The 18457-nt window shown below is 42.6% G+C and overlaps 1 protein-coding gene across 3 annotated transcripts in view; it reads left to right on the forward strand.

Moving 5' to 3' along the window:
• Window positions 1–10232: 10232 nt before the first annotated feature.
• The window catches only part of COL24A1 (collagen type XXIV alpha 1 chain), a 149955-nt gene continuing 141730 nt past the window's right edge, over window positions 10233–18457 (forward strand). For all 3 annotated transcript variants that reach the window (XM_042785720.1, XM_042785724.1, XM_042785722.1), the window contains exons 1-2: window positions 10233–10506; window positions 17098–17159. In XM_042785720.1, the coding sequence (XP_042641654.1) occupies window positions 10451–10506; window positions 17098–17159 (118 nt within the window). In that variant the 5' untranslated portion in view covers window positions 10233–10450. The remainder of the gene's footprint in view (window positions 10507–17097; window positions 17160–18457) is intronic.

Here is an 18457-nt window from a genome sequence, read left to right on the forward strand (position 1 = left end):
ACTGGAGACAGAATCCTTAAAGATTCCCTTGCTACAAATTATTTCCCTAACAAGAGACAGAAATATAATACAGTATTACCAAATTAGATGATTCATTCTGATATGCTACTTAAAACATGCCAAGGACATTAGCTATGGCTCAGCCAAAACCTCCCTGTCTGAAATAAACATTGATCTGATGGAGTCCTGCATTAATTTTTAAAACATAACAGCAGGGGGCAAGGAGGGCCAAGGTTTTTCACTGTAAGCTAGCTGTTTACACAATAGAAATGAGATATATTTTCAGTGCTTACTGTTCTTTTTCTAAATAATTCTCCCCAGAAGCTGTATTTGCAATGGTGAGGTTCTGAAGAATTCTAGGATTTTTTTTTTTTTTTTTTTTTTTAAGGCTCTTCCAGAATAATTCAGTTTTCAGTAAATAGTCTGGAAAAACAAATCTTGCCTTGCACATTGGGTGTAAGGTTGCAGAAATATATTTTTAGGGTAAGGAGCTCGATTGATATTTCAGCTGTATTACATACATTTGGTCTCAGTGCAGCTCATTGTTTATTTTTTGCCCTTGGATGATGCAGTAACATTTAGCTTATATGCATATTGCATGCAACCTATCCCTAACATCTGAATAAATCTTGTATTTTCAGTCATCTGGCATACTTGTAAGTTCTCCACATTTTTTATTACTTTGCTTACAAGTAATTACTCTGGATACAGCACAGTCTATTTATATGCTTTGTAAACACTCCCACTTCCAAATGCTTTGTGGTATCGTTTTCTTCGGTGTCATTATGGAAGATTGTCAAATGAGGGAAGCAGCTGAACTGGACAGGCATAGAAAAGAATGGAAAATAAATCCCTTAACATCAACAAGGAAGCGATTGTCAGTGTCAGCAAATATTTATCTGATAATTATTCTGTTGAGTTATTTACAAGTTTGGAGTAATATGTTACCTGCTGCTATGCAAAATGAAGATTTGCTGCTTTTTCTGCCAGACTGCCAAGTGCAGTAACTTCAGTGCATAAAATTCTATTGCGCAGAAGCAGCTTTGGTGCCACTGGGATTCTTCCCGCTACTTGATGATGGTCTGACAGCAGTGATCAGTCCTCTGGTGCTCTTGCAGGCACAAACACTTATTCAAAAGTACCTTTAGGATAATTTTATTATCTTTTTCTTAAAATAGATGCATGTCTCCATTTTTATGGATTAATGTATTTTCTTCAGTTCTACATGTAGGACAAGGGCACACTTGCCTGGCTGTTGCTAGTACATGTTGTGGCCTCATACTGATTGCCAAAAGAGCAGAAGGAAGTTTCCTATCCCCAGGTTTACTAAATCAAAGGTCTTCAAATCTCTGCCATCCTTGGAAGTGCAGAGAACATGGCATTGAGTGAAGGCACAGAGGTGCTGCTGGTGTGAAATGCTCCCCTCTCCTGTGACCCAGTTCCTGAAATCTGGAGTTCTTCCATAAAACCCATGGGTGTATTTGACAGCTACTGCGATTTTGCAAAGGTAAACTGGACCTGGTAGAGATGATATTTCCAAAAATGAAGGCTATGTTCATATAAAGAAATGTGTCACTGAAATACCCAGGTGGATTTTAAGAGAGGCTTTTATGCCTTGGAAAATTTACCACTTTTTGATTGTCATTGTTTCCTCAGGAGTCTGCTTTGACAAATGTGGTGTTTTAATACCTGCAAATACTCCAAATAAATTGACCAAACATTAACTGGAAGGCTCTGTTTTATAATCAGCCTCATACCGTCCCAGCTACCCCTGTGAATGACAAAAAATAAAACCCAAAACAAAACAAAACAAAAAACAAAACAAAACAAAAAAAAACAAAACAAAAAAAACTCCCACAAAACAAACACAAATACACACATGCCCCATAAATAAAAAAAAAAACCAAAACAAAAAACCAAACCAAATAAAACACTTGTAAAGAATATTAAGCTTAGGGAAATAATTTTCTAGTCAATAATGTTACTTTAAGAATAATGCAAATCTTCTGAACATCTGGGGATATTTGTCCAACTTCCTAGTGTGTATTTAAACTATGAAAATGTTTTCTGAGATAAGAAAGGTTATAGCTGCTATTCTTTGTGAAGGAATAAAATATAAATTTCATTGAAAATGTTTATTAAAATCCATTTTGTTCCAACAGGGAAATAAGAAAACTGTTATATTTAAATATGTAACATTGAAATCATTGTAAGTTAGCTATTAAGAGAATACTTTGCTTTGGAAAAGAGCAGCTAGCTTACATGTGTTGGCTGACCAATTTAAAGCAAAGCTGAACATCTGATAAACATAAATGATATTTTTTGTATGCACATTCTAATGCCATAAGTACTTAAAGACAAAAAAAGTGATCCCCAAACTATAATATAGAAAAAGAACAAACTAGAATTTTTATGTAATTTTTTTTTCCTCCTACTGCTTTTACAGTTGTCTACATTTTGGTCTGTGTGAATGTCTATCTTAGCTGGATGGTTTCAGAAAACCTTAACCAGCCCCAGCTGGTTTTGAATGGAGGTAAAAAGTATTTTATTGTGCCTGTGTTTGAAAATGGAGACTGAGGTAAGGATTGGTATCTCCTGCTCCAAAGAAAATGGCTAAAATCTGGCGGTGCAGAAGATGGTCGTGCCAGCCTGACGTCTTGCCCTGCCGTTACACCTCAGGCAGGCTGTGAGCCTTTCCAAAAGCAGCAATTTGCTTCTGTCCAGGAAAGATACTGAAGGTTTCACCCCTCAGCTTCCTGGAGGTCCCAAGGTGCAACGCCCATCCGCCTCTGGGAGACCTGGACCACCAGAAGAAGTTTGAGGCCCTGTGAAAAGTAATCCGCGGGCCTGTAAGGCCTCCAGCACGCAATGCGAGGTTGCAAACAAAAGTTAATGCTGGTACTTTGACAAGTTCTGGATTTCTCAGCCTTGATGATATCCATGCATTAAACTGTTGCATGTCTTTGGGTCAGCATGGTGCAGTTACGCATATCATCCGTTGTTCAACTTTTGACTACGCCTAAGCCAGCACCGGATAACTAAATGACCATGAGGTTTTTACAGCAATCTGTAATAAGAATAATCCTGGCACATCTGGCTTGATGGCCTTGTTTGATCCAAGCAGGAAAAAAGTGTCAACTTTCAGATGTATTTGTAATTTTTCTCTAGTTTTTTTTAATCAATACTTATAGGAGGATTTTATTCAGTTTTACTTTTTTCACAGGACATGAGTGGGGTGAGGGAAAGGGCTGCTCTGAAATAATTTTGCGACTAATGAAAGACCTAGTTCTTTACTTTCCTGGAACAGTAGTTCTTGTTCACAAATCTAATAAATTTTAAATAACTAAAGAGCAGGATCAAAATTTCTATCTCTAAAAATAAGGTGATGAAAGTAGCTTATTAAAAATACTATGCTATATTGGTGGTACAGCTGTAACGGATTTACAAAAATTAATTATATTACTATAGTAAAAATATCAGCATTGAAGTTTGTGCCAATGTATTTTGGTCTTGGATTCCACATATTCATCTGTCTGGTATTTTCAGAAAAAGCAATCTACTTAAAGTCTCTTTCTCTATAGAAAATCTTTCCTGCCATTATACATGCCTGATCTAGAATCCTTAATTTGGAAATTAAATGTTCATCATACAAAAATACCTTGTTGTACTTGACAGTATTTTTAGCTTTCTTCTTAAATTCAGAGATTCCAAGAAAATGGACACCAATAAGCCCTATTTTTTCCCTTTAGTGGGAGCTAAAGAGTACTGAGGAAGTCCAATGATGACTTACTCATGCGGAAAAAAAAAAAAAAAAAGAGTGGGAAATAGTGCAATTGCCATTTTCATTGATATTTTTAATACCTACTGAGTCTGGAAACACTTGTTCTGATGAATGTCATCAACAAATGTTGTCGGTTTTAAATTACTCCATTGTTCTACATGATTTAGGTACGCTGTGTGTTAAGAGACTCAGGATATTTAAAAACCACTAGAGAGAATTAGTGGGAAGGTGGAGAAAACTTTCTGCCGTATCTGAGCAATCATTTGTTGTTAATGGTTGAGGTAACTGTGTGAAGTTGGTCAAATTATTTATGTTTTTGTGATTAAATTTCTTTCTTTCTAAAGATGGAGTTAATGATTATTCATAGTATTATGACATTATTTCTCCCACTTTCAAGGTTTGGGCAGGGAAAATGGAGTTCTTGTGGCTGCCCCAAACAACTGTATTTTACATCATTTTGAAGGTCATAAACTGGAGTCTCATGGAATTTTCTGCTTATATAATTGGGGAGAAAATTCTGATAAGATTTTTAATGTGAGAACAAGTCCTCTTCAAGGAAGAGATTTATTGTGGTGTTAACCACTGAGCATCAGTAACTTACCTCTCATCAGGTGACAAAGTGGAGGACTGAGGCTTCAGCAAACTCCCCTTGCTGTTGCCAGAAGCTAATTTTGCAGAAGCAAGCCCAAACCGTATTTTAGTTACTGCAGAAGGAATATCTGGGAACACAGGTTTTTTTTTTTGGCTGCAGAGCAGCACTGTGAAAACCTGCCCAGCCCCAGGACTGGAAACAGAGATCATCAAGAAAGACTTTTCTAGGACTAATGAACTGTGGAATGAAGCATCTCCCATAGATGCTGAGAAAATAAAGGGAATGTCTTTAAAAAGGACTGGCCTAATGCAGAGTTCTCTGTGGCTCGGGAATGAAATACTTCTCAGATGACTGCGCTGGTTCTTCCAGATGTGTGAGCAATTTTTAGTGCTGATGAGATTTTGCTAGCGGGCTAAGAGCACCATATGAGTATGGACAGCTTTGCTTCAAATGGACACCATATTTATTCTTTTACAGAAAGTGATTTTCAGGAAATACCTGCAGATTTTATCCTGCAGAAAGATGTCCTGTAAGTGTCTCTAAGGGTTTTTTGACTCTTACTTCCAACGCAAAAGGGTGCTACGAAGCACTACCAAGGAGGTTAAGTAAGGGTCAAGAATTGCTACAAGCTAGTGTTTTTTCACGAGACAACCACAGCTTTTTATTTTTTGCAAAAAACGGCTTTTGCTTCCTTTTACTGATGGAGACAGGGCAAGTTTTATACAATGACAGAGAACCAGGACCCCCTGGGGAGGGCTCCTGCTATGGGCAGGAGGCTTTGAGGAGACCTGCTGTGGAAGCCTTGGTGCAGGGGACCCCACCAAGGTTGCTGAATGCCTGTGGCAGGAGGTCACAGCCACCACTGTGGTGGGGGAACATGTATTAAACACACCTGCCAAGGCCTGTCTTGCTCTGTGTCTCTCAGCACACGTTGGTAGAAGTGGTAATTCAGGTCTAGGAATACAGACTCTTAGTCATATTCATGGACTTAACTTACAAGGGGATTTTCAGCTCAATGAGTATCCCAGAAAATACCTCATGTCAAATGCATCTTCCCTCCTGTAAGAGTGGGTGTCTCCACTTCCCGCCTGGATGGCAAAACACTCCATCAATGATGGGATAAAGATTAACTAAAAATGAAAGTCATTGGGTTTTCTCTAAATCCTCTGTTTTTTTCTTTCACCAGTTGCTCTTAGGCTTCAGAGCCCCTCTGTGAGATGGAAATTTACTGTGCTTTTCTCTCGGCAGCTCTGTCTATTTGGAATTGGAGTCTTCTCATTTGGTGAGCTGTTCCCATGGTTCCCACGTTGCAGTCGTTCTTGCTCTCGTATTTTCCGTTCCTGTATTACTTTCCTAATAACTGCTTCTCAGGGTTCTCTCTTCCTTTATTATTTTCTTGTGTGTTTGGCTAGGCTTCTCTGCATTCTTGGTACGGCATACGATGTGCCATCACTGGAACAAGACGTCAGAGCTTTTCAGCTGCTGGAGGTGGGGTTGCTCCTCGAGAAGGCTTTGCTTCCGTCGCCTGTTTCAGCTCTCTCCAAAACAGTTGTTACTCTGCTTTATGGTGGGTCTCTGCTGTAGCGGTGACTTCCTAAAACAGATGATACCTGGTCTTGTAAACAGTTGCAAGTATCTTGGCTTCAGTGAGACACCTTTCTCAGTTGGAGCCGCTGGAGCCTTGTGGTCTGGAGCCTCTGCTCTGTCTTGCGGCTCACTGAGGTTCTCTTCTGTTTCTTGCTCCTAGCTGGATATATTCCCTTGTTTGCTTTAACTAAGCATCTTAAGGAATCTCACTAGTCTATACGGTCATTTGTGGCTTGGCATTTTTGTCTGTCCTGACTCTACCATCATATTTTTTTCTCTGTGTGCCAGGACCTCTGAAGTTCAGTCCCCTGAACCCACAGCATCTCTCCTTTCCTCCCCCAGGCCCTTCCCCTCACAGGTTTTTATGTGTTGGTCTTGTAAGGCAGAAAAATCCCCTCCGCTCTGAATTCTTCAGAATGTACGTTTATGTTAACTATCTCTTTATTTGGCTAGTAGAAAATTAGAAGGGACAAAATTAATCAAAGAAGTCATCAACTGTGCTCATTAAAAGCATTTCCAGATTTTTTTACATATTCAAAACTGGAAAACATTGCTTCTCACTAATTCCATCAGAAGGTAATAGGCATAACTAGAGAGAGAAGGCAGATGCTGGTCATTATGATTTCTTTCACTTTCTACAAAGAATAGACACATCTAATGGTTTCAGACCCGGAGTCCCTCTTTCTTCAATTTGAGCCAGCTGTTTTCAAAGACATGCTGTAATCCTTTCCATTTCTTGTATTTCTTAATCATATTTGATAGCTTGGTAACTTTCTTTAACCGGAGCAATGTGTTAAACTTTTTTTGGCTGCCACAGAGAGAATTCTAAATAAATATTTTGCTTAACTAGGTTCCAGCAGTTTTGGTACATAGCCTAACACCATATATATTGTGGTGTGCAGGGATAATCAGTTCTCCAAAGGGAACTCAATAGCAGCATGGATCTTCTGCCAAAAATTCCTATTTCTGAGACTGTACCAGGAAACTTGTGTGGGTCCTGTTCTGCTCCTACTCAAGTCAAAGGTAAAGCTCCTACTTACTGTACTGGGATAAAGCTCAGGCTCCGACATTCAGTCCTCACATTCCTGCTTCACACATTTTCTTTAAACTTCTTATTTATTTTTAAATTTATTTTTAGGCTCTGGAAATATACTAACCACTGCTCTCTCCTGTACATTTTCTGGAAGGAAAATCACGGATAGGAACCATTTTCCTCACCTCTTACACTGTTTAAGAGCAGCTCCTGTTCTGTGCCCCAAAGCGTGGCTGAAACTCGGCAGCTGTAATCTGGAGTGACAGATGAGCAAGTCAGATCGTGAAAGGAGGAAAAAAAATGCTGGAAAATGAGAAAACAAGCAGAAGAAGAGCTTGCAGTCATGTCAAAAAGGCAAGAAGTGGTATCTCAAAAGAAGCAATTTTGTATTTCAGTAATCCCTGGGTTTACCTGGAGAGGTATGAGAAACCAAGGTTAGGCTGTGGTCAAGCAGGAGACTGTAGACATGGAAAAATGGGATCTCAGGACATTTACCATAGGAAATGAAACTCCAACATCACTGTGTTGCAATGAGTGCTAACACATTTGGAGCTTGACCTCATCTTTTGGTGTACGTAAGTACACAGATGGCTATATATAGCTCTGGAAATAAACACATGTAATCTGATAGCTTTAAATATAATAGGTTTTGCTTATTAGGCTGTAAGAACAATTGCAAGAATCAAGTGTAAGAATAAAACTGAGTTTTGCACTGAAGCTTAGAAGAGATTTGGAGCTGACTGAAAACAAGGCAATCGGCAACAAGTTTTGGGGCTGACGGACTATTTCCAACAGTGCCACACACTCATTGACACTGGGAAAGGAATTTGATTTCCTTGTGCTTTTTCATTTGCTTTCTGCATCTGCATTAGATGATGCTCATTTCTTCTGCTAAGAGCTTCAGCAGCTCTGAAGGGTGTTAATATCAAAGGAAAGCAGCTAAACTGCAGACTAAGTGCAAGAGCTGCAAGGCAGAAACACACTGGGGAGGGAACAAGGAGATTCCCCTGTGCATTCCCAACCCGCCTGTGGACACATGGCTCAGGCGTGTGAGCTGTGTGCAGTGGGGCAATGGAAGGGCACAGGTAATCCTTTCCCTGGCCCGTGCCTCCCCACAGCCTGACCAGCCCCTGGGCTCCTTACAGGAGACCAGCCAAGCACCCTGCCCAAAGAGCCCAAAGGCAGGGCTCAAACCACGGCAGGGGCTGTGAGAAGGACCTAAAGCACAAAGCAACAAATGACAGTGAATTGTCCTACTTTGACAACTTAATGTTGTAGTTTTTAATACGAACAACCAAACAACCCAGCAAAGCTTTACTTACACCCTGCATGTGCAGTTGGCAAGAATCTGAAGTTGTGTCTTCTTCAGTGCAACACTTCTGGAAAGGGAGATCTCGACATATAATGCCTCCAGCCCATCTTGCTGGGTGCTGCAGGTTGGCTCCTGTCCTTGTCAATGTGCACTGAAACAAGGGCAGGATCTACCCAGGGTCACTCTCGGGGCAGAATTCTCTCTTTAATAGCCCTAATGCAGATGCTAAAGGGTTAGTAAATCAACTATATGTCTACTGTATGCATGACATCTTATTTAAGAGCTTGATAGATTTCATGGAATCACACCAAACCATTCTAAACCCAATCTGTAACGTACACATTTTAGTTCCTCTTAATGCTAATAAACAAAACCTAAATGAAATATAACACTGCAGTTGTTGGAAGCCATTCAAATGTGGCTTAAAACAGAAATGCTGACAAAGACTTTATTTCAGCAGTGTCTAATACCTCCCTGGGCAGGCACCATGTTCTCCTTCATGAACAGATAAATTTTCGTGTTCTGCTGTCACTTTGTTAATGCAAGGTACATAGACAGGAAGACAAAGCATTGTCAGCTTTTACCTTTGGCTTTCAAAAAGTGAAGAAAATAAGAAATCCCCTGGTAGCCAGTGAGAAGGTATAGATTCTGGATGATTCTAGGTACTGAAAATGAATTTGATTATGAAATTAAACACTAAAACACTCAGATGTGTTGCCTGAGAATAATTGTTTTCCCTGTAACGTTGGCTTCTTTTATCCCCAAGGACATTCACTGTCCTAGGTTTCTTCTTGGTTTTCTGACAATTTCCCCTGCCTCCCCCCCCATTTTTCTGCCTGTTCCTAGCTACCTAGATCACTCAGAAAAGGCCTTTTCACCTGAGTGGAGCATCCTCAATGATAACAATATCAGCTCCTTGTCTTGTATAACCTCTCTTTGTGCCTTATCGTTTCTCTCTCTTTCTGCCTTTTGGTAACACATTTGGTTTTATTTCAAGTCACCTTTCTCTGTCTTACCTACAACTTGGAGGTCTTTGTTGCAGGTGTCATGTGAAATCTTTCTTCTTGTAACACGCCGCAAGAGCCAAATACCACAATCCTAACTCACATCAAATTTCTGCTTAGGCCAAGGGAAGTTTTGCCTAAGTAAGGCTGCAGGATTTGACCTCAGGTTTGCTGTACAGTGTGTATTGCAAGGTCTGGTATTGTTTAACTCTACCTTGTTTGTTTTGAGAGACAGTTTGCATAAAGATGCCTTATGGGATAAAGTTACAATAGACTATATTCCTGAGACAAGGTAAGAAAACTGGAAATGAAAGCTAAAAAGACCTTTGTCTCTTTAGGAAGAAGACAGTGAAGGGTGTCGGATTTCTTTTGGCATCACAACGCTACCAAACTACATCTGCTCTTCAAGCATTTTCCAGAGCGAGGATTGCTGGACCCCACTCCGACGATACTCGAGATGCAAAACCTCCGGCACGCTCAGCTTTTTCTCTTTATACCGTTTCATCATCTCCCTTCCCCCCCTTCCCCCATTTTAACGCAACTCGCAGCTTCCTGCCGAGCCCCCCCAGCTGGCGCCCAGCGGGAACCGAGGGCTCTCCGCGCCCTTCGGACGCACTAAGCGGCCTCACCTGTCCGCCTCCTGCCCGCCCCGGGGCCGCCGCCCCGCCCCGCCCCGCCCCTCCCCGCCGGGGCCGCGGGCGCTGCGTTGCGCGCCGCGGGGCCGCGCCCGGGGGGAGTTGCGCGGGGCAGCGCGCACCATGCGCGGCCGGGGTCCGGCCCGCCCCGGGGGCCGCGTTTGCTGATGTAATCGCTGGGCAGCCAGCGCTGAAACCCAACACCGAGGCGGGCGGGGAAGGACCGCCGGTGCCGGGGCAGGCGGCTGCAGCGCCGCTCCGCCGCCGGACTCCGCGGGCAGCCGCGGGGCTCCCCCGCCCCCCCCCCTCCGCCCCGGCCCTCCCCCCCCCCCCCCCCCCCCGCTGCGCCCGCCCCCGCGGGCTGTACGCGGGCCGCCCTCGGGCTTGCGCGGAGCTCGGCGGAGACCTCGGGGCCGGCGGGGTTTCATGGACAGGACCTGACCCTGCGGCGGCGTTCGGCTCCGGCTTTCCCTCGGATCGTCCGCTGCCCGGGCAAATGCATACAAATGCATTTGGGAGCCGAGAGGACAAGGCGAGGACGCGTCTCTCCCGCGGCACAAACGTAAGCGGGAGTCGGGGAGGCGTGACGGCGGGCCCCGCTCCCCCGGCCGGCGGCCGCGCCGCCCAGCACCCCCGCCGGCCGGCCCGCCGCGGGGCAGGGGGCTCGCCCGGGGACGGGGGCAGCGGACGGCGACGCCGGTGGGCTCTGTGTGTGTGCGTCTGCGTGGGTGCGCCCTCACCTATCCTCCGCGCTCCAGCCGTCACCCCGCGAGGTCCCGGGTGCCCCCGCAGGACCGGCGGGCGCTGCGGGGCGCCGGCTCCGCGCACGGAGCCCGCCCGTGCCGGTGGCTGGGCGTCTCTCCCCTCCACGCTCTCCCTTGTCTTTCTTGCTTTCCTCGATGTTCCCGGTCCCATCCAGCACCCTCGTGTCATCTTTCCCCCGTCCAAGCCCACGCCCCGGCGGGCAGCCTGGCCCTGGGGAGCCCGGCCCGGGGACAGTCACGCGTGTTGTGTGTGGCCCCGTGGGGAGCGGGGGCAGCCGGACCTGAGAGCCAGCGCACCCCAGCTCCCCGAGGAGGGAATAGGGGTCTTGGGGAGAGCATAATCCTACAACCACGAGTAGCCCGGCTGCTTGCCCTCCCTTTAGCTACCTAGCTATAAAACACAGCAAATAAACAAAACCTGCAGAATTTACATTTAAGAGCTGAGACTACTCTCTTAATAACAGAGATGACCTGATGAGGTGCCCTGTATTTACATGCTTCTGCAGTAGGCTGTGCTACTTAAAATACATCACCATCTATGATGCAAAGTTAGAGCTCCACTCTCCTCTATAGTTTGCCTAAAAGCAGTCTAGGCAAGATCATTGTGAACTTTTGACAGTTCTAATGATACTATAGCGGTTACTAGCATGTGCCTCCTTTTTGTAAAGTGCTTATTTTATTCTGGTCGTGGTTTAAATTGAGTTTACTGAGAGCTCCAAGCGGGACAGAGAAGGATATGTCTTGCGTTGTAGTGAGGATAATACCACTAAAGTGTGCCTGGTGTATAATTTGGGTGTGCTTGAATGCTTCTGAGCAGTTACGTGGCTGCCTGAAGGTGGCCTTCCCAGGACAGCCGTGTCTTTAACGGCTGTGTCTGTGGGACTTCTTCGCGAATCCTCTGAGTGCAATTTAAAAAAGGGTTTTATTTGATACCTGTGAAGGGATATTGCTCATGAAGAAGCATACATTGAATTACAGGGAAGTAGTACAGTAGCAGAGAGACAGTTGACCCGAGTTCAAAATCAGAGATAGCTTCAGAATATGCATCTATACGCTTCTATCTTGTTTATATAATTTACTTGACAAGAAAGGAACTTGGTTTCTTGCCTGTGTTAAGAAACCAGATTTCTTTGCAAAAGGAGCAAGTTTCCTTAGCGTGTATCAAACCCATCAATCCCTTGCAACCTAGACCACCTTTTTGTGGAAATGCTGTTTTGTCAGACCTGCTACCTGTATAGGGGTGTCTCTGCAGGTTAAATACATAAAACTCCTACAGCTGCATGACTCCTAAATCTCTCACCAAATTTATTGATAGAATATTTAATTTTGAAACATGAACAGTCATGTGTTACCCTTAGCTCCTGTGAGTGATGAGTTGTAGAATGCTTGAAGAGCGATTTAGAAAATGTACAGACAAATCCGGAAAGAGGAGATTATTTCACAAGAGTGGGAATTTGAGCTGTATGCTTTTGCCTTAATATAGTGTAAAACACTTCGTGTATGCTATCTAGACAAGAGAGCTAATGTAAAAAATAGGGAGTGTACTCATAGAAAGGTTCTAAAAATCACATCTTTTTCATTAATTTTTCTCCTTTTAGAAATACTAGCAGAGTTGACTCTTCTTCTGGACATGATAGTTTCTCATCTCAAGCCAAATGCTGTCCAGAGACAGGAGTATTTTGTGTCTCTCCCTTTTTCCCATCTTTCAAATTGTGAACTGGTGATAAAGGATTCGGGAGCTTCCCCCCTCTCTGGTGAGGTACACAGCCACATCTGTGCCCTAAGGGTATGGGACTGTCACCTGGGAGAGGCTTTGGAGGCAGTTGTGTCCGCTCAAGCCATGTTGATAGTAGGTCTCTTAAAACTTGGGAAGCAGCACTGGATTTGCTGGGTGATCTCATTGTAGCAGCAAGGGAAAGTATCTGTCTTATCAGATATGGAAACATAAGGGTTTTAACAGCTTGTGGTCTTTGAGAAGCCCAGGGCATCTTTGTCTACGAGGTGCTGTCATCTTCCCAAAGCCCTCCTCGGGTTTGATGGACACAAACCGGGCCATTCTCCTCAGCAGTCCTCAGAGGAAATCCAGTGAAGCAATGCACGTGGGGCATGTGCTGGTATTTAAACTGTCATCACTGATGAGGGCAGGCTTGAATGCATCTGTGCCAGTTACACTGGGAACAGGCTTTCCTGCCTTCTCCAGCAGCCAGCCAGTGCTATTTCTTCCTTTAAACTTGAGATTTAGGAAAGTAGCCTGGAATGAAGAGGACACTGCTGTGCACTGAACAGACCCAAGCTCTGTACCCTGAATAGTCTTCAGAGGGTAGAATTTTTCATCATTGCTTGCCACAACTTGCTTTGAAGCTTATCAGTTTCCTCATCTATCCATGACCCCCAATGGAAAAAACCAAACACGGATAGTCGCTGTGCACTCGTTGGAAGAGACAAACAGCCACAAGATGTCAAAGATTATCAGAAAGATAAGCTCTATTTTATGTGGTAGAATAGTTCACCCACATTTGATAATGCCTTCCTCCAAGCATTATATAGTTGCCCTCAGCTTGTTCTTGCATTTAAAATAGGAGAGAGGATGAAAAGGTGGGAGGAAGCTTGAGAGATACCTAGACTCTAGGACAGGACATAGCCAAGGGCTACTGGAACAGCTTCATGTGTGATGTTAAATGGGGAAAAACAGCCAGCATTTGAGTCAGCTGGAGTCTTCCCTGCCACGTGCTTTGACTGTTATATAGTGTTACTTTTCTGTTACGTCCCAACAGGGCAAGTTTCCCAAAGAGTTCTGGGCTCAGCTGAGGCAGGCTGTCCAGGGTTTCTGTGTGCCGCTTGCTTTGCTCCTTGCAGCTATGGCAGATGATGGATCAAGCCGTGTATGTGTTACACAGCAGGGAGCCTGGTGGCTTAGTGGCGGTGCTGGTGTGAGAATGGAGACTTAAAAGCTGCAAATGCAGAGTAGTGATCTTGACCAAGAAGGGAGGATTTGCATGAATGAATTCTCTCAGAAAGATAGAATTTAATTTTTTCATCTTTGGCCATGGAGGGCTCCCTTGTACAACTTCACTTTAGGTTGCACATGATTTCATTTACAAAAAGTTTTACTTATTGTGAAAAAAGGTAGAAGGAAGACTAACTTTTCCCACACATTAGAGGACCTCTAGTCCTATGGTTGTCTCTGGTCCCTGTTTTTTTTCTTAGCTGATCACTCATCTGTTCTTGACATTAGCTGGAGAGCACTGTGTAAGCCAGACATTTGTCTTTACCTCTCACTAAATGTTTCTGTGTATCCAGTTACATCTGTGAAACTTACAGCCCTGGGAGAATTTTGGAATTTCTTGCCTTCTTACAATGTTTGCTGGGAGGTGATGGAGTCAGATACCTGACACACAGCCTGTCTCTGGCTGACGTGGAAGAGGCTGTTTCAAAGTTAAGAGGAGTCAATTCTTCATTTTGGGATCTGAGGTTCTTTGAACATCCTGACTTTGGAGTTAACTAAAATGTCTTATGATATTTTTAATTGTGAATTCATTTTGCACCCATGAAAGTCAATTAAATAAATAAATAGTTGTTCTGAGTTTTAGCTGATATTGTAATGCATGGCCTTTCTTCTGAATGTAGTTTGCCACCAGAAACTATCTTCTGTCACTGAGTTTCTCATTAGATGAAAAGATGATGCACTGTGTGACACAAACTATGAACTTGAATTCTGGTCTTCAGAGCTGAAAAAAATTGAGTGTCGCATAGCTGATCTGCTGTTTGGACAACAGTGAGTATTAGCTCTTTTGTAGGAGTGGCAGAACTGCTCCAGTAGACATTTCCTGGCTGTAGCAGGAAAAAGCCTGAAGAGAGAAGTAGCCAGGGACTGCAGTGGTTAATTAAAAAATGTGCCCTTACAAGCACATTGGGATTTGTGAGGTGTAGTTTTCACCCCACTCCACTTCTGTGATCAGAACTGGAGTAATGATGCATGGTTTTGAATATCCTGTACATTCTGTGCATTTTCTTCTAAAAAAACATGATGTATCTACAGTTTTACAGGGGCAATACCCCTGACAAAATATTACCATTATTGTGCCTTACTGCTCCTTAAATTATTCATTTGTTCTGATTGTCAAAACTTAAGCTCTCACAATATGCAAATCCACATGTAGGTGTATAAACAATTGACCTAATTTTGTCCAAGATCCAGCCCACTTATTTGCTTTGAAAACTTTGAGCAGAAGTTTTGAGGAATGCTGCAGAAAACTCTTTAAGATATAGCAGGAAAATTATGTTTAGTCTAATTTTATAAAGCTTCTCTTCTCTGCCTCTGATTTGAAATCTTGTTTAAACAAGTGCGTTGCCTGAAAATTGGTGTAGCAATTTCTGAATACAGTCCAGGCTGCTGATCAGGTGGAAAAGGACAGCAGAGAGGTTTGCCAGCTGGAGAGTGGGTGATGGTGGATAGTGCACTTTTAAAATTAACGTTTGACCCAACACATCTGTAAGGAATGGGTATTGTTTGGGTCTTTAATGCTTCCTTTCTTGTCCCAGCATTTGCCGTGGGTGTTTTTCCTCATAACAGGAATTGGAGGAAGGGCCAGCCGGTGGGCTTTTGGCTGGCAAGTGTCTGTCAAGGGCTGGGCTTGGGGAGGGGGTGGTTGAGAAGTATTTGGACTGGGGAGGGGGCCTGCAAGAAGCAGTGGCAACAGCTGTGAAGTAGCCTCTTCCCCTAAACGGGACTTGGGGTTTCACCCCAGTTTTCAACCCACAGTGAAACTGTGTAAGTGGAAGGAGAGTTAGTAATCAAACCCCTCTTCTGCTAGATTAATGAATTTTTACTTTTTGTTTTTTTTATTATTATTATTATTTTTCTGCTTTGTTTCACTGAGCAAATTGATAAAACCAGATTTTTTTCTCCGTGATTTTAATGCACTTGGATGTTTCTATAATGTTTGAATTGCAAACCCTTGATAGGAACATTGAGATTTTTCACTAAAACTGCTATATATATATGTGTGTGTGTGTGTGTGTATGTACATATATATAAAAATAAATATTTAATTCATGACACGATTTCTTGGCATTGTAGCATTACTAATACTTGGTTTATGCATAGATTATCCCCTGAGCTGAAGGCAACCTGGCAGCAAACACTTAGTGGAAAGGATTTGTCTGTTATTGCTGTTTGAACCCTACGTTCCTGTATAAAGTGGTAGTGTTTTCTTCCTGCACTTTTTCTGCTGAGAAAACCTGACTAATTATCTGGTGAAGTTACATCACATGAAGTTACAGATGTTCATGTACACATAAAGTATAGAAAGCAACTGTGTTACCTTCAAATACTGTCCGTTCTAGATACTTAAGTGCTCTCTGGCATGGTCCAGCAAACACTTCCAGTCAATCTAGCATTTATTATGAAACATCAGTGAGGTTACATATGTTAATGAGCAAGCAGGATGAGCTGTTGTTATCAGAACGGTCGAGCTGTTGAGTAGTTAGTATCATAACTCTATTTCTGATATTTTAGAAATATTTCTCCTTAGAATAAATAGATACAGGTTACTGTAACTGTTACATACATCTGTTTCTGTGCTTGGATGTCCGACATTAACAGAAAATATATTTCTCATTTATTAAAAGATTCAGTCACTGATAAGTGTGTGATTAGAGGCTAATCTGACTAATATAACTGAGTAAAAACCAGCAGACTGTTTTTTTTTTAACCATGGTTAAAAATGTATTCTTTGCCCAACATCCAACACTTTTCATTTAAAACAAATTTTGAGAGAACAAACATATATAAGGTTGATGTAGATTGTTGCAGTTGGTGAGCCTATGGCACCTATCAGTACTGCACTCTTCTGAGTATGAAGTTTTGACTCAAAATGTCTTGTTTGTAACATAGCAAAATTTTATAATACAGGAACAAAAGTGTGACATGACGTTTTCATTTATGGTAAAATGATGTGATACAGTGACGAGACTGATAGCAGATCAAAAGTATCTAATGATCTCTACAGGCATTAACTTGTCATTTATTTTATAGTTTCTTTACAGTAACTTTTTTTTTCCTTCCAGGAATAAATTTACTACATAGCAGCATTCATATTTGAAGGCTGCTGCAAGAAAATATAAACCAGATGCAGTTACTTTATTAACAAAATCCACTGTAAAATATATGTACTATATATGAGGGCATACATAATCCTCGATCTTTGTGTAAAACACCACCTCAGCATCAGTGGAAGGTTGTAGAATGTGATGGCTTTGATCTGGGACTTGAAGTCAGTGGTATCCTGCCATTGACTTTGGATGTTGAATCAAGCCTTTAATTCCTTGACTTTCTGAAACTGTAGATGTTTTCTCACATGTTCTTTTTTTCTTTCTTTCCCTTTTAGGAAAACTCTCCTTTTTATTGCAATATGTATAGCTGTGGGTGTTGCACAAGTACCCGAACAAGGTGAGAACAGTTTTTTAATAACAGGACATTTGTATAATCTGTTACTAGATGAAAAGAGTAAATGGCTGTTGTTACTAGTGACCTTAAGTTTAGTTCCTTAATGATGACTTAAAGAAAATACCAGCTACAGCATAATGAGAGCAAAAGTTCAAAGCAACCAGTTTGGAAAAGATGACCTTTTGAAAATTACTCAGATTTTCTGTCTATGAAATTGCTTACATATTTAAGCAAGCTCTTCATAAAAGGGAAGCCTTGTACAGTGAAAAGACTTTGATTGTGTCTTCACTGCAAGTGGGTGTCCTTGGGGGTGGCAAGCTGTGACTGAGTTACCTTTGCACTTAGGGCTGTGCAAGCAAACCACTGCACATAATAAAGGCTTAGTTTAGGATGGCATCATTAAAGCAAAAAGTGAAATTGTGTATTCATTTGGTTTTGCATTCACATGCAGATGTTAATGAGGAAATAGGGTTGTCTTGTTTTTAGTTTTTTTTTTTTTTTTAATCTGCCAGCTGTTGTAACTGCACCAGATGTGCAGCTTGCACTAAGAGACTGCTGTGGGAATATTAGCGTCCCAAAGCGGTGGCGGTTAACATGCCATTTGGTCATTTCTTATCTGCCAGGAGAGTGGCAGCATCAGTTGTCTGCCACCTTCCTTCACCACACAGGTGAAGCAAGAAATAGGTCATCCTTGATTGGTAAGTGTGTTAACTGCAAATACTCAGCTGAAAACAAACAGCTGGGTTGCATGGTTAAGACTCATTCCTGATAATGTTTTGCTTGAGCCCTGTGGGATATCTCGGCAGCCTCCCACCATTATTCTCACCAATGCCTTTTTCCTTCTCATCATTCCCTGTGACTGGCAAAGCTTGGGTTTTTTTTCTTCAGCTGCTTTCCCTGCCCCCGTTCTCTTTGTAGTTTTGCCTTCCATTAGTTGCTCATTGTTTGCCTGGTAAGATTGGTTGTTGATTTTTCACATTCAGCTCAATGGGGGACATATGCTTTTCTGATCATGGGATTTTCCCAGATTTTTCTAATAGCTGAGCCAAGCTCTCGTCAGAGGAGGGGTAGCACACATGGATGTGTGTGGCCTGCCCTGCTCCAGTCCTGTGGGGATGGGAAGGGAAGAGGCTGGTTTTGGGAGGTGGTTTGCACTTTCCTGCTGTAGCGGGAGAGGTGAGGGATGCCAGAGACAGGTGTGCAGCAACGGTTTGAGTTGTCTTCATCCCTCCAGCCCATGTTCCTCCTCTGCAAGGAAATAAACAATTTCTCTCATTTCTCACGTGCCTCAGCCTGAGAAC

Source organism: Tyto alba, unplaced genomic scaffold (genome assembly GCF_018691265.1).
Source record: "Tyto alba isolate M040663 unplaced genomic scaffold, T.alba_DEE_v4.0 Super-Scaffold_1000006, whole genome shotgun sequence".
Taxonomy (NCBI): Eukaryota; Metazoa; Chordata; class Aves; order Strigiformes; family Tytonidae; genus Tyto; species Tyto alba.